The following is a 16,231-nucleotide window of genomic DNA, read 5'->3' as shown; positions in this document are numbered from 1 at the left end:
TTCATATTTATTTGATGCTTTGTTATGTTCTAGAACTCACATATATAAGCCCTGAAGAAGGAAACATGAGTTCCGAAAAGTGTTGGATTGATCTGGATAATATCATTGTTCAAGTTTTTTTGGGTTTTTTAGCCCACTTGTGAGGCAGGTCTATGTCAGGTGCTAAGCACACTGTATATGTCTTTGAATGTGAGTTATGAACCATTGTATTGCAGTAAAACTCTACTGAATCTTTTGATTCTTTTTATCGAAACAATTTTTTGTAATAAACATTTACTGTTTTGTACTTTTTGCACACTTACTGTTTTGTTTCCTTACAAAGTCCCAGGGGGATTTTTCTATACTTGTTGGATTAGTCAAGACATGTAAGAAGCTTGGACCTCATTCTACTTACAATACCTAAAATATAGCTTATGGGTGGACTGTCCCTTTAATTCCTTCCTTCCTTCTTTATTGTTATCTACCTATCTGTTTTTATAAGAAAAGGAATAAAAGGAAAGGAGTGAATCCAAATACCAATTTAGGGGACATTCATTGATTACGAAGCTTACAAAAAATGTTCTACTTAAATTTCAATAACATGTTCTGTTTCTCATCTTTTATCACTTTAAATGCCCTGCAAGCATAGACGAATACCTGTTGATCTGCTAGAAATGCACTCAGCTCCCATGTCCTGTTGTGGGCTGACAACACACAGCTTTTTGTGGACTGAGTGGTGTAAGCCCTGTCCAGTGTTTTTTTGCTAAAGTACACAGCCATTCTCACTCAGATATGTACAGTATAAAGTCCAATAATTCTGTAGTTCATATTGAGAATAAGGATGGCTATATACACTCTTTGAGATAACACTGGAAATGTGCAAAGGACAGTTCTGAACTTCTGATAATAGCAACAGTTTTTTTTTCTGCACTTAGGAACAGGGGCGGACTGACAACTCATGGGGCCCCCGGGCAATAGGGGATCATGGGGCCCTTGTGTCCTTGCCCAAACTCAAAAAAGCCTATGAAAAAGGTACCAGGGGCATCTCATGGGGCCCCCTACTGACCCCAGGCCCTCAGGCAGTGCCAGAGTTTCCAAATGGTCAGTCCACCCCTGCTTAGGAAATATATATTGCAAACTGCTGTCAATGGCATATTTACCAGACCAAAAGCAAGCAAATGAGAGATTGTTATTGTTTACATACAATTTAAAGTGTATCTAAATGTTTGCTTTGGTAAGGGTTAGAACCTCTGTTTTCTACACTATACCCTATCTAACAGTGAAAAAAAAGTTTTAGCTGTAGATACACTTTAAAAAATATACCTTCAGATCATTTGTATAGATCCCATAATTTCCTATAAGGCATTGTTACCAATTTGTAGCTGCTGGATTCAGCCACCACTTAAACTGAAACTTCAAAGGCATGTTATTGAGATAAAGAATTTAATTTTATGAGCTGGAAGCCAGCCCACTCCTTTATATCCTCCTGTCAGATATTTTTCCACTTTTAAAATCTGAGAGTTTCTTAAAACGGAACAGGTCTGCTTAGGGATCACCGCAGCTGGACTCATCTGTTTTGCCTACCATCAGTCCTGCCTTCACACCTTTTCCAACATCGCTTTGATCAGCATTTATTTCCATGTGGACCCGAGCTGGCAGCAATACTTTTTTGTGGTTTACAGCTGCAGCATATGATTCATTATAACCCTTACTCCAGGTGAGAAAAAGATTGTACTACACAGATATTCAGTTTAACAAGACCAGCGGAAACATTTCCTAAGGGCCTAAGGGGTTAAGCAAGATGAGAATAAGTAATCTGGTATTGGAAATTTTGAGTGATGTTATGGAAAAGCCTAACCATGTCATCGGTAGAAGCCAGTACATTGTAAATGTTGGTTTGTTATATTGGTCAAATGTCCACACAAATAATGATTCTGTGGTTTTGCATGTCCAAACAATGTTTTGCCTTTGTGTATCATATTTTTGTTTTTAATTTCTTATTATATTATTTATACTCTGTGATTGTTTTAGGCAATTCATACTTGTGTTTTGACAGTTGACCCTTTATTTTTAATCATCCGCCTTGTATCAACAAAGATCAGACCGTTTGTATATCTACATTAAATGGACTTGCGTATCAACAGGGAATTGTGGCTGGAACAGACCCTCTGGGTCATAGGGGACAATTTATACTAGGTGTGGGTCAATCAGGTGCTGTGCTGTCATAGACTTAGACACTGCTGACATTGAGGGCAGGTAAGAAGCAGGTGGCATTCTTCCAGATGTCCAAATTGTTTTACTAGTTTATATGTGTGTGGTGTTAGATATCTTGCACTTCCATGATTGTGTGCAATAGCATCATAAGTACAAGCCTCTCTTTCTTTCCACTTGACACCATTTGGAAGGGAGTGTCCGCTGTCTTACTCCAGTTGCATATTATGGACCCTTAGAGGGCTCAGGTGATCCGATAAGATCTATCTATCTATCTATCTATCTATCTATCTATCTTTCCACAATGAACATGTTGAATGGAGGCCTAATAAATTCTTGCACAGAGGACCTTTGACATTATTGTCTGCAGCCGATAATGGGTAATGTGACATACCTTTGTTTCATCCTCATCTTTGTGTAGGGCGATGGGGTCGCTTTAAATTTTTTTGTTATTTTTATTTATTATAATGTTTAGCACTTTTTAATATAACTTTATTGCTATTACATACGGTTCTACTAGCCCCCCTTTGTGATAGCATTGGCAGGTGACAGGTCCTCTTTATGGAGATATCAGGGGTCTGTTAGACCCCAAATGTCTTCCCTGCCCTCCATTCCAGCTGATCAAGCACAAGACTGTGCTTGATTGGCTGTTTACCCAGCATTTTAGCTGGGATTCTGACAGCTCCATATTCTAAATTTTCTCAGAGCTGAGTGTCTCCAATATTTATTGTTCACAGAGGAGATCTCCTCCCATTTGCCATCCTGACACCATTTACCATGGTCCTGGGCTCCTCATAGGAGCAAGAAAGCCCAGTAGGGGGTTGGGTGGCACAGTAACGTAAAAGCGATTGAGTGACTCTACAGCCAACCAATAACTTTTACTGGATGGCCAGAAGCTGGCTGAACAAAACTGTATCAAGTTCAGGGTCCCACAGCTAGAGTTTGTTTTAAGCACCTGAGTTCAAGGCCGTTTATATACAGTCTATGGACAGCAAGTGGTTAAAGTCCTATGTAATGGATTGTAGTTTACTTAGTCTACTTAGTCCCTTTCAAGTTCTATATATCTATTAAAAGAATGACAGCAAACTTTAATGCAGATGCTTCCCTGCTTTTGTTTTCTAGATTTTGAGATGAGCATGACAGCACACTCGCTCCAAATTAGTACTAAACGGGAAAATCTGCCTTCTATAATCCCAGGATCAGTCCCAGTGTTGTAGAGGAATATGTGGGCTGGCATTGATGATCTCTCTGTCTGAAATCACTAGATCATAGGTCAATGCAGGCTCAAGTCAAGGGCACACAGAAAACAATTGTTTGTATTTTTACACAGCTTAGCACATAGCACTGTACCACATGGCACAGCACTGCAGGTCGTCACTGCATACTGCAGTACATAGACAAATTAACAGTGTGACTTGTACAACAATGAACCATACAGCCATCCACCACATTTTAATGTGCAGAGTGAACATGTGCGAGCCTTAAATGTACCAGCAAGATGTGCTGGGTAGTATATCATGTTGATCTTGATACAGGAATAGATATGTTTATATTTATACGGTTTCAGTCTAGGAGTCACTATTCTTTAAAGCCCAACTTAAGCCAAAATGTTTTTATTTGCATTGTGATAGAGGAAGAGTCCGACGTTTTATTGCTGCCCTCATTGTGTCCTCATTGGGGAGTTTTCAGCTTACTTTCTGTGCTGGTGTTAGGAAGACATTGATAGTAGTTCCCATTATTACCATTATTGGCCAGCAAATCTTTCCCTTTATGCCTCTACAAACTAGTTTTACTTTGTTACTGGAAACAGTGCTAAGTCTCATCAAAAATGGTCCTCTTGTCCAATGGGAGTGCTGCAGTGCTCTAAAAAGGTAATCCTATTGGACAGGGGAATGGTAGTGGTGAAGGTTCAGGCCCTAGTGGCAAAAATAGAATAATGGTAAAGATTGCAAAATAAAGATTGCTCCTCAACTAATAAGCTATTTTCCTTTTGTGGAAAGCTTGATGTCTAACAAAGATAATAACAAGCATCTTGTAGTACTGGTAACAGATCTTAAGCTAGTTACGCTCAATAGAATCTAATTGTACAATTTCCATACAATTTCTTTTAGGTTTTACTACTATGGAATGTGAGGACCTACTTAAATGCCCATTCAATTAGCCTAATTCTAAATAGGTGATGATAAATCTGAAGGAGTTTGTACAATCATGTTGTGTCCAAGGGTTTAGGGATGACTTTTGCTTATTACATTTAAAAATGGAATATAGGCTCACTGTAAAGGACCATTTTGACACTTTAGGAAAAAGGCAATGCACATACCATGAAAACTTCCATTTCTGATCAGTTGCACTGTTTAGATACATTGACATTTTTTGCTCTGGCGTGCTAAACCTTTTTTGACTTATCTACCTAAAAGCGAAAAAACTGCTCACACAAGACTAGTACAAGCAGCAGTAAAACAAAACATACATATTCATATATCTTAAGCTGCCCAAACTGTCTTTTTGTAATGACTAATCAAAATCAATGTCATTTTTTTCTTTTCCTCGCTGCAAAATTTCCATGTGAGTTTTTGGCTAGTTAAGATGGCCAACATAAAAAAATCTAGCAAAAACAAGCTACAACAATGATGCTTTCATTGTTAAGGAACAAGGCAAACATTATAATATTTAATCAGCTCTAAGTCCTTATTAAACACGATAGCTTCTTTAACCCTTTCTCTGCAAAAAGGGGGTCGCGGCACATACAAAACGATTGCTGGCAGCCAAGTGTTTCTAACATCTATTTTTTCAGCTAATGACTTTCCTGCAGATGAAAATAAAATGTCCATATAAAAAGATGATTTATTAGCAGAAGGCTGAGACATGGAGGAGACGCATTAATAGGATCCAGACATTGCCATGCAGAATCTTCTTTTTCTTTCCTATGTGATGTATGAGAAATAAAGTAGGGCATATAAAAAAGAAACAGCCTTGACACGCAGTCTATGAGAACAGAGCTGATGAAAGGAAGAACAAGGAGGTATAATAGTAGCTTTATCTGCCATTAAAACACCCTCAGTTGAGAAAGAAGCTTTTTTTGATATACACTGTGGTCTCATAGAAGAAATACCGTTAAAATTTAAAGAAATAAGGTGATGTGTAATTTCACTTAGCTTGTCTTCCCTGTTTCTACGTACTGCCAGAGAGTCCCACTTCGAGCAAATTTACCTCCAATCATTTTCTATTCTATGTGTTTCTAAGCAGTTTGTCATAGAATTGAATTGGAAAACTCTTGCTCTGAACTCTGTACTTAGCCTTTTCCTACCTTTCTGAGGGTTGGCATGATATGGGTTATACTCTGTTTGGTCCTCAAATATCTCTTTGATCTCTCTGCTTCTGCATACATCAGGAGTAATGGAAAAACATTCATCATATATCATAGCATTCATTCTCAATCAAACACTTTCTCAGTGGAGTTGATTTACTAAAAAATTTGTTTAGGTTGGACATGTGTCTTTTTTTCAACCTGGCTAAGTATGTAAGAATTTTTACATTCCAAAGTGAATGTTCACGTAGCTTAGTGAATAACTTTTACATTTTTCAGTCTTGTGCAACAAAAATCCTGTTTTCAAGTTTCCCTTGGATTCTGGTTGGATATTCAGAATAGATTTAAGGAATTCAAAACTTACAGTCAAAGCTGTTTTTCCTAGATTTGGAAACCTTGGAAACCCCTTAAAGGTTTATTGCTAAATATGTCCTTGATAGGTAGATTTCCCCTTACTATTTGTCCTGGTGATCATTGACAACTAGACAGAAAGTGATGGGAGATCCAAAATGTTAGTTGTCACCAGAAAGAGAGGTGAGTGTAAATCTTCCAAAGTGGGCAGCTGTCTAACAGGAACATCTGCCTTGATCTGTAGAGAATTCTACTTGCTTGTCCAGTATAGGAAGGAAACGAAAATAACCCCAACATGTTGTAGACACTGGAAAATGCACTGAAAGATGGTTTACTCCTGCCCTTCTCTCTCTAAAACAAAACAAAGTTTTAAAGTTTAGTCTATACATGCATTATATTACTTTGTTCAGTGAACATTCTCTTAAACATTCCTTAAATCATCAGTTGTAAATCAATGAAAATAACAGAATTTATCTCACAGTAGCCAGTCAGATTGTACCAAAGTCAAATTGGCCAAAGATGAGTTGAGTTGAATGGATGATGTGTTTTGCGTATTGTTATAGCTTGGTGGTGGGTTTGAAGTTATCTTCAATGTAGGTTTTAGTTGGCATAGTAAGCCCTACATTGGTTGATGTAAAATAACGAAAGATCTATGCTCTGCTTAGGCAAAGTCGACCTGTTGTAGGACTGCTTTGTTTAGGACATGGCTAATATTTTTATACAGAAGTCTGGAGTAAGCATGGCCTATAAGAGAATACTTGAGATTTAAAAGGAATAGCTAGTCAAAACATTTTGGGATAGAGTGGGAAAAAGAGAGAACCTCAGTCAAGTTTTTATTGCTGTCTGGGTTCCCAATAGGAAGAATCCTTTTACATCCAGCTACAATTACACTAGTTATTGGGGCAAGAAGTGAGTGAAATATTCACAACACAAGCAGGAGGTTCCAACTGTAATCTTTTAAAAACTATTTTATTGCTGTCTGTTCCCTTTCTTGAGCTTTGCTCTCACTTCCCCTGCTAAAATAGAAGGAAGTGTGGGATAGTATACTCAATGGGGACACAGAACTTAATAAATACCTGCATGAGCTCTAACCCTTTTCTATTGTATCCATACAAAAAAAAGTTTTGGCTGAAGTTTTACTTAAATCCCCTTACTTGAATACAAAACCTGCCGCTTGGCAAGAAGATCGATAAATGTGGCTGAGACCTACATGTGTATAATTATCAGCTCTAAATCTTTTTAATTTCGCTAGCTGCAGTGTTGTACAAACTGGGTCCATGTGTCCGTGTGTTAATGAGCTGTTTCTCTTGTCATCTGCATACAGGCCTCATGCTTCCTGTCTTCTGTGTGGTGGAGCAGATGGACAACAGGGAAGAACATGCTGAATTTGTACTGGTTCGTAGAGATGTCCTTTTTAATCAGTTGGTAGAGACCGCCCTTCTCGCCCTTGGGTACTCTCACTCATCAGCAGCTCAAGCACAAGGTAAGGGAGCATCTGATATGATTCTGTTAGTTTGCAACACCAAAAACAATAGTTCTTGTTGTCCCCCTTTGCAAGGAGCTAGTGAACAGCTCTGATAATTCTGGAGGGAGAAAATAAAGTAGTGCTTGCTGAGTGTAGTAATAGGTTTAATAAAAATAAATTGGCAACTCACAAGAAAAACATGTTAAAACGCATTATCACATAAGTAGATTGCCTCTCTGCTATAACACCAGTCCAAAGCGCTGCAGGCGATGTGATCCAAGGGCCACTCGGCCACACTGGTGATACTGGTTAGTTTGTAGTTTACTGTTCATTCTGCTACTTCCTGTTTTCTCACCTATATAAGGCATATATTGTTATATCCCCAAATGGTAAGTAATCTCCTATTATTATTACGGCTTGTATCTAGGAGCAACCGCAATGGTCTCATATATGAAAATTAGTATTCCCACATCTGTTAGTATTCTTCTATCTATTCTGTAATAAATTTTATATAAAACTTACTATGTTTTACTAATTAAAAATGATAAAAAATTTTGAATGATTAAAATTAAATGAATTTTTAATGTTTCTTGTAAGAAAAATGTATGTGCTAACACTAAGTAAGGAGGATATCATTGAAGTGCGATCTCCAGAGTTTATATAGCTTATTGATAATCAATGATAATATATTGCCGGGGGGGCTGGTCTGTGACCAAACTAGGCCTCTGGTATTTATCTTGCTGGCATGCTAAAACTTTTCGCTACTTTAGAGGGTGGGAGAAGTTATAGCCTATGTTGGTTTACGGGGTGGCTTGCACTTTGTCTCCACAGTAAATATAATAGAGTAATTGTTCCTGCACAATAATGTCTTGGGATGTAGGCCCCTATTTTGTTTCTGTTCTTTTAGTTATGTTATGACCACCAATAGGTTTATTATATTCTGCTGCCCCCTATAACTTATTTATTACAGGCACTTATATAGTGCCATTAATTTACACAGTGCTTTACATATATATTGTGCATTCACATCAGTCCCAAACCTTCAAGGAGCGTACAATCTGAGGTCCCTAACTCACATTCATACATACACTAGGACCAATGCAGTCAGGAGCCAATTAACCTACCAGCATGTCTTTGGAGTGTGGGAGGAAACCCATACAGGCACAGGGAGAACATGTAAGCGCCATGAAGGTAGTGCCATGGTTGCGATTCAAACCAACTATCCTAGTGCTGCTACGCAGGAGTGCTAACCACTTACCCACCGTGCTGCCTTGATATCTTCATGGCTACACAATTCTATACAACTAATATTTTTATTAAAATAATTAGGCTAATGATGACATCTTTCTTTGCTGAGGTGAGAAACATGAGATAGGATCATGTAAAAAAGTGAAGTTTGACACACATAAAAATTGACTGTGCTAGACCCACTCTAAATAATAAAAAAAAAAGAAAAAGAGAGGAAGGCGCCTCTAAGTGCAGTATTGACAATTTATTTAGTAAACAATGGATAAATTGCACTTACAAGATAAACGGTTAAAAAGACTCATCGTGTGGTAATTAGATCCAGGTGGGACATCCAGCCGTCCAGCAGCAAACTATGTCTATAGGATCAGGAAGTAGAGTACAGGATGTGCCTTTTCATCAAAAATGAAGCTTGGAGAGCAGAGTCAGATGTAGCAGGTGAAGGGGGCTGTAATGCATTTCGGAGCATGCTCAATAGGCTCCTTCTTCAGACCTCCTGACTCTACTCTACTTCCTGATCCTATAGACATAGTTTGCTGCTGGATGTCCCACCTGGAACTAATTACCACACGATGAGTCTTTTTAACCGTTTATCTTGTAAGTGCAATTTATCCATTGTTTACTAAATAAATTGTAACTACTGCACTTAGAGGCGCCTTCCTCTCTTTTTCTTGTTACTGCATTAGAGCCTTGCTTCCACTCTAAGAAGAGCTGCCTCAGTGTTACTGCTCCCATCCATCCATCCATCCATCCCTGATATCCATCTGGAACCTTTATCTTACACCTACAGAGGTTGGGCTCCAACAAGCGCTCCCTATATAATATACATTTACACTCTAAATAATACCTGCCTAAAGGTCTTAGTTACACCTGTGTACAATTAGTCTTTTACTACCTGTAACTGTAGATTAGTCAGATATCATGATCTACCAGTGAGGAAGAAATACATTTGTTTTGCATGCAGTAGCCTTGACTAAGTACAAAAATCTGTCACTTTTTATAGGCTAATTTAACAAAATCCCAGAGCACATCCAGGTAACCCTTTGATTGCTAGACACATTGTATTAAAATACTGCAAACAGGGAATTAATTTATGAATGCACAATGCTTGTTAAACCAGCCTCTTTGTGCTGTTGCTACCATTTCTGGCAGGAGGGCTGGTATGCTTTTTAAAAAAATCTTTTCACTTGCTTCTCAAAATACCAGAACAAGCACAAAATTAAGAGGTATTAGTTTGTATTTTGGACAAAATAGGTAATCTTACAATCTGAGCCAATGGTTCTTATATCTGTTGAGTCCTGCAATATTATGGAGGATGCAAAATGCTTGTAAACCAGCCTCATAGGGACTAATTTATAACAGAGAAAGGATATTGCTATCTGCTCTCCATTATATATCATTGTATTATACACAAAGCGGCCCTGCATTTTATGTTCCATTCATAAAATATAGGCTGTGGCGTGTAACTGACTGAGCCCCAGGGAGTGCTCTCTGCTTTTTTTGCAGCAGAGAGAGCTTCATGATTGGAGGAGCTCTGGTCATGTGACTTTGACAGGCTTTTTTTTTTTTTTAAACAGAAATCCCATTCATTTAATATTGCTTCTCCAGCTTCAGACTCCCATAGCTGGCAGAGCGTTAAGTGCATCTATAAAGCACATTGCTGTGTATTAAATATGTGCTATGCTAGTTTTTTTCAATGAAGCCTTTTGTGTTGTCTATATCATTTATTTAGCAAACGGGCTGGTATACAAGTGAACTTGCACTGGCAGTCAAGCTGAATTACAGCTTATTAATGTATCATACCCTGTATCATATGTCTTTTATTAAGCTCTTTAATGGTCAGTTGCTAATATGGGCATATTAGATCCTGGAGTTTAGTCTTGCCACTCTATTGAGCAGGCAATGATCCTTATTCTATACTTGCTTTTGATCACGTACATATCAGGCCTGTTCAGATAGGCAGCTATGACAGGATAACGGGTTTATCACCTTATTGACAGGACCCGTGCAGACACCTTGGCTGGCAGGCCACAAACAAGCCCCCGTTTCAGAGGGCAGAACCCTCGTGGCTGGGCAGCGCTGTGCTATAAAGTAGTTTATTATTGTGTAAGGTAATATTTTCCTTTGGATTGTGTCATATGAATATGGTTAGCAGCTCAGAATAAGAGTGAGTCACACACCACCCTTCCAATGGGGCCTTTGTCCTCTTCAATTACCCATGAATGTAAATCTAATTGTCTTTATGGTTGGTCTTCTCATTGCTTTGCTGTTTAATCTAATATTGGAATAACATCTTTATGTTGCAGCCCTTGGAGGCAGAGTTTTATGGCTGGTCTTTGGTATTCAATAAGAGAAAATATGCAGGGAAAAAGAATGTATCAAGCTACAATTAAGTCTTTACAAGAAAAGGCAGCATTGTAATGAGAAGAGTGGAGTCAAGTACCAGTTAGACCAAAGTAGCCACATTATAACCATGGTTGGACGTCAGGATATATAGTAAATGTATGAGGCCTAGCTAAATATATTTTCTTTTCAAATACTTTTTTCCCTTGGAATGATCTTTTTATCCACATGCAAGTTAAGAAGAAGTATGCAGCCTGTGATGGTTTCGACGCCTTGTGATATTGCTGCGAAATTAGATATTATGTGCCATATACCCTGTTGACTAGTTAGTGAATTGGTCTACTACCACAAAAAAGTTATGTTAGTAGTTGTGGCAGAACAATGTTTCTTCCCTTCATAAATTTAATTTGCCTGAAAAATACTTGGATTATAGAACACAATGATGCAGATTTTCTATAGCAGTAGTGGCTGCAAAATAAAGGTTAGCAAGTTAGATGAGCCTATGTTCACTGTGGACACCCATTCATGGGCTTTATATACAAAAATAGTTCTTTTGACTCTGGATGTTGTGAATACGTGTTCTGTTTAAACTCCCAATTGTGTAAGAGAAATTCCTTTTTTTTCCCTTGCACATAAATGGGTGCTTGATGTAAACACAGATTTACTAGACTAGAAATTGAATGTGCGTTTTTTTAGCAAGTCAACCCCAGTTATTATACAAAGGTATGAGTGTTATTTGCAGTAATCATTGAGGTGGTACATGATTAGAGAGAAAGAGAAAGCGAGAGAGAGAGAGAAAACAAATGTTTTGATGCACTTTTTCTGTGAATTTTGTAAGTTCTCTAAATATATCATTAGCATCAATGTTCATCACAAACAAAAAATATGATCTTTTTTCTAGAGTCAGCATGAAACAAATGGAGTTTATTTACTAAAGTAAAGGTAATCCACTTTGGGGCTGATTTATAATTGGTGCATTCATTGTGAATGGCACCCCAACACACCTTCAAAATGCATGTGCACTACAAGATACCACAGCATTGCTGTGCTTTTCAAATCATTCATTTTAAACGGACTGTTTATTGCCCATGGTAGTGCTTAACATTGTGTGTATTGCAGTGCACTGGGTTGTGGTAAATCATTCCTTAGCAAAGTAAATGTTCTCTTTGCAAAGTGAATGTTGGTAAATAAAGTAAACTTGTGTTCAGTTTGAATACCCAATCATACGTAAGGGACATTTCAAAAACAGTGTATTTGTTGGCACATGATTGGGTATTTAAAGTGAACAAAGGTTCACCTTATGTATCCATATTTACTTTGCAAAAAGAACCTTCACTGTGTTAAGTAACCAACCTCTACACCTTTTATACATAATCCCACTGTCTTTTCTTTTCTAAGAAACATAAAATTCAGTTTTATTTATCACATGTGGAACGATCAGAACTGTACTAGGGCAGTTTGCTCTAATAAAATGTAAACCTGCCTTGAAAGTTTGAATGTGATTGGTAATATCAGAAGCAGAATGAAAGGAAGTTACACAGCAGAAGCATCAGGAAGTACACCCCCAGCAAACATGTGTTGGGCTGAATAAGAACTGGCTACAGTGGCTTTTAGTGAATGCATTTGGAGTGTGTTAGTGAAGCTAATGGCAAGACAAATTAATTCGATACTATTGTATTACCTAATGCAGGCACAACTGACATGTAGTGAACTGGGCTTACAGTTTCAGTGTTACTCCTGTTACTTACAGTGTGAACCTCAGATCATCCCCAATTTATGTACCTCCTGACCCAAAATCAGCCCTAATAATTGCTTTTCCAGACCATAGATTAGCCCCAATTTCTGCACCTTCAGACTTCAGATCAGACCCTATACGTGCCTTTTTAGACTTCAAATCAGTCACATTTTGTGTACCTTAAGACCTCAAATCAGCCTCAATTCGTGGGTGGGCCGTGTTTTGGAATTTTTGTAGGCCGGGTTTTATAACTGACAGCCTGGGAAGCTGTCAACTACAGCCAATATGATTGGCACTTTGGGTGCCAGTGAAAAAGGCATCACATGCCTCCTCAGGCAAGTGTGCCGCAGATTGCTGATCCTTGCGGCCATCATGTATTTCAGTTTTTGATGCTTAGATAATGTATTAGAAAATACCTCCTTATCTTCCTTTTTTAAGTGTTCTTAGAAAATGTTGAAGGCTACTATAAACCAGAACCATTGTATACTGTAGCATGGAATTTTATGTCATCTGGGAAATTTTAGTTGTGCTTGTGTGTGACATTTTACAGGTTACTGTAAGAGAGAAAGTAAGAAGTCTTTGTGCTAAACACTATGCTACGGATGACTTTGATGTCATAGCAAGGCAAATTCTTTGTAGAAAATAGTAAATGGATTTCAGTGGTCTGATCATTATTCTCGTTATATTGCATTATGTTTGTATGCTACCTTTTATTATCTTGTCATTTTAGTTTATATTGCTTGCTGTTAAGAACTTTACTTTAAGTTCACTTTAAGCCTATCAATATTCAGCAGTTATTAGTTATTATTCAGCAGTTATTTATTACATTTTACAATACACGTTTAGTAAATGCAAACCAAAGACCAAATGTCTCAGGCTCTGTCAAGTTATGGGAAATGTTACACATATTTGTGAATATAATGAAAACCCTTCCACAAATGGCACAGTGTAAAATGTAGTGATGTTTTGGCACATATAAAAGTAATACCTGGTTTCCTTTCTCTGCAAAACTCTTTAAGAATTAATCCTGTTTTAGTTTTTATGCATGAAGGTTAAAAAACCTTCAGTGTATAGCTCCCCCTGCAGCTCCCCTTAACCACTTGCCCTCCAGGGGATTTACCCCCTTCCTGACCAGGCCATTTTTTGCGATACGGCACTGTGTTACTTTAACTGACAATTGCACGTTCTTGCAGCACTGCACCCAAATAAAATTTACGTCCTTTTTTTCCCCACGAATAGAGCTTTCTTTTGATGGTATTTGATCGCCTGTGCATTGTTTATTTTTTGCGCTTTAAAAAAAAAATAAAAGACAGACAATTTTGAGAAAAGAAAAATATTTTTTACTTTTTGCTATTAAACATGTCCAGTAAAAAAATTTTAAAAATCTGATTTCGTCATAAATTTAGGCCAAAATGTATTCTGCTACATGTCTTTGCTAAAAAAAATCCCAATATGTGTAAATTAATTGGTTTATGTGAAAGTTATAGTGTTTACAAATGGCGGTATATACACTGGATTTTTTTTTTTCACTAGTAATGGCAGCGATCAGCGACTTATAATGCTAGCAGCATAAGAATTAAAAATCGTCAATGTTGCTTGAAAGAGTGAAGTTCCACTTTAATAACTGACAATATTTAAACTACTATAAAAAGAAAAATTACAGTGGATTGGCTACTATTGGCAATACGGTTATTTTACTTTCCTAAATTTTTTATACTATGTTTCAAAAGGGTCTCATGTAATCTTCGTAATATTTTGAAAGCTATCTATATATTTGTTATTAAAGTGGAACTTCACTCTTTCAATCAACATTGACGATTTTTAATTCTTATGCTGCTATCATTAATAGATAGTTAGGAAAGCATATCATTTATTTGTTTTAAACTTTTTTTTTACACTTAAGTTACTTCCTGGTTTCTTGCCTAGGTAAAATATGTCATACATCCCATAAGTCTTCTGCTTATATGCCTGAAGTAGGGACAGATGGATTCCAGGAAGTCAATGCTACATGAATCATCTGCCCTTACCCAAGAGGCCCATGTCCAAAAATGAGGGTGTGATTTTCAAAGTGATTTCTCAGCGAAATAAAGCATGGAGACATGTAATGGATGGGGGAGTTTGGTACAATAAAAATGAAATAAATAGCATTTGTGCCTTGTGGTGCTCCAATGCAGTCTAATTCCGCTTTAATGTCAGTTATTACTTGTATGCAAAGTATTATTAGCTTATCTTCCTCCCACTCATGCCTCTAAAACATTTAATTTTGTTTTAGGGGGATGGGTACCTTTTTTGATGCTTCCCAATTCACACCTAGGCAAGGATGACATTGCTTGTGCCACCTACTGCCCTGCCCACAGCCTCTTGGAACATGTCACATTTTCCCAGAGGCTACCCCACCAGTCTTATGACTTTGTGCAATCTCGCCATGAACAGTGTGGAGCTGGCTGTGATTCAGTAGAAAGTTACAGATGACTTTCAAAGATGGTAGTGCCGGGGACCCGCAGCAGTAAGAATAATTGGCTGCGTGAAGACAGCACTGGATTCCATGGGCTGATTAGTACCTGATTTTTAAAAGTTAGCAACTACAGTATTTAAAGCATATAAACAAAAGCTAATAATAATAATAATGATATAACGATGATAGTTCTCAGTTTATGTTCCCAGTGGTATTGTGTTAGAGTGTGCATTACCTTTGCTGTATGTCATATATATATATATATATATATATATATATATATATATATATATATATATAGCTTTGACTACCCAACAGCAAAGTAATCTTAAACTTGTATCCAGTTGTTAACTATGTGGATGATCCCGGCAAGCAGATTCTTGTTTTTAATGTACTTACCCAAAGGCAGAACACATAAAACTGTAATAAATGTGGTATTTTTGCCGTAAAAAGTCTGAAAAGCAACAAAATTACTGTAACAGAAATTACGGAGGAAAGACATGCTAATTTATGATGGAGGGAACTGATGGAACCAAGCGCAGGCCCAACATTGATTGCATCATCACTGGGAATTATATCCATTATTTTACTTATTACAGGTACTTATATAATGCCAACAACTTACAGAGTGTTGTTACATATATATATATATATATATATATATATATAAAATATAGTTTACATTCACATCAGTCCCTACCCTTATAAAGCTTATAATCAAAGGCCCCTAACTCAAATACAGACAATTTAGATAGGAGTCCAATAGGTAGTGCTGTGGCTGGGATTCAAAATGATGACCCTAGCGCTGCCACGGGGAAACGCTAACCACTTAGCCACTGTGTAGCCCAATTAACGTCAAAAGATGTCTCATTGTGTGCAAGGGGTAATTCACATGAGCAAGGTTTGATGCATGATCCATGCACAAGAGCCAATTTTATCAGCTGGTCTTAAAAAAAATTAGGTTTTTTTAATTTGCTTCCATAGGTCATAGCAAGTTAGGGTCAATTCACAAAGCAAACACAACAGGATGATGATCCTTTTTTCTTTAATGACAGTTATTTTCAGCTCAGGCCAATGAGATTTGAAAAATTGGTCACACAAATTCAGTATCCTTAACCTTGTGAGAAAACTTTGTACATT

At 37.4% G+C, this 16,231-nt stretch overlaps 1 protein-coding gene across 2 annotated transcripts in view; it reads left to right on the top strand.

Moving 5' to 3' along the window:
- The window catches only part of SATB2 (SATB homeobox 2), a 273,671-nt gene that overhangs the window by 58,156 nt on the left and 199,284 nt on the right, over window positions 1-16,231 (top strand). For both annotated transcript variants that reach the window (XM_089671725.1, XM_089671714.1), the window contains exon 3: window positions 7,173-7,331. In XM_089671725.1, the coding sequence (XP_089527851.1) occupies window positions 7,173-7,331 (159 nt within the window). The remainder of the gene's footprint in view (window positions 1-7,172; window positions 7,332-16,231) is intronic.

The sequence above is a fragment of the Staurois parvus genome, unplaced genomic scaffold, assembly GCF_062004578.1.
Source record: "Staurois parvus isolate SC_StPar_1 unplaced genomic scaffold, SC_StPar_1.0 ptg000011l, whole genome shotgun sequence".
Classification (NCBI taxonomy): Eukaryota; Metazoa; Chordata; class Amphibia; order Anura; family Ranidae; genus Staurois; species Staurois parvus.
Note: the sequence above shows the minus strand (reverse complement) of the source record. Positions and strands in the feature narration are given on the sequence as shown.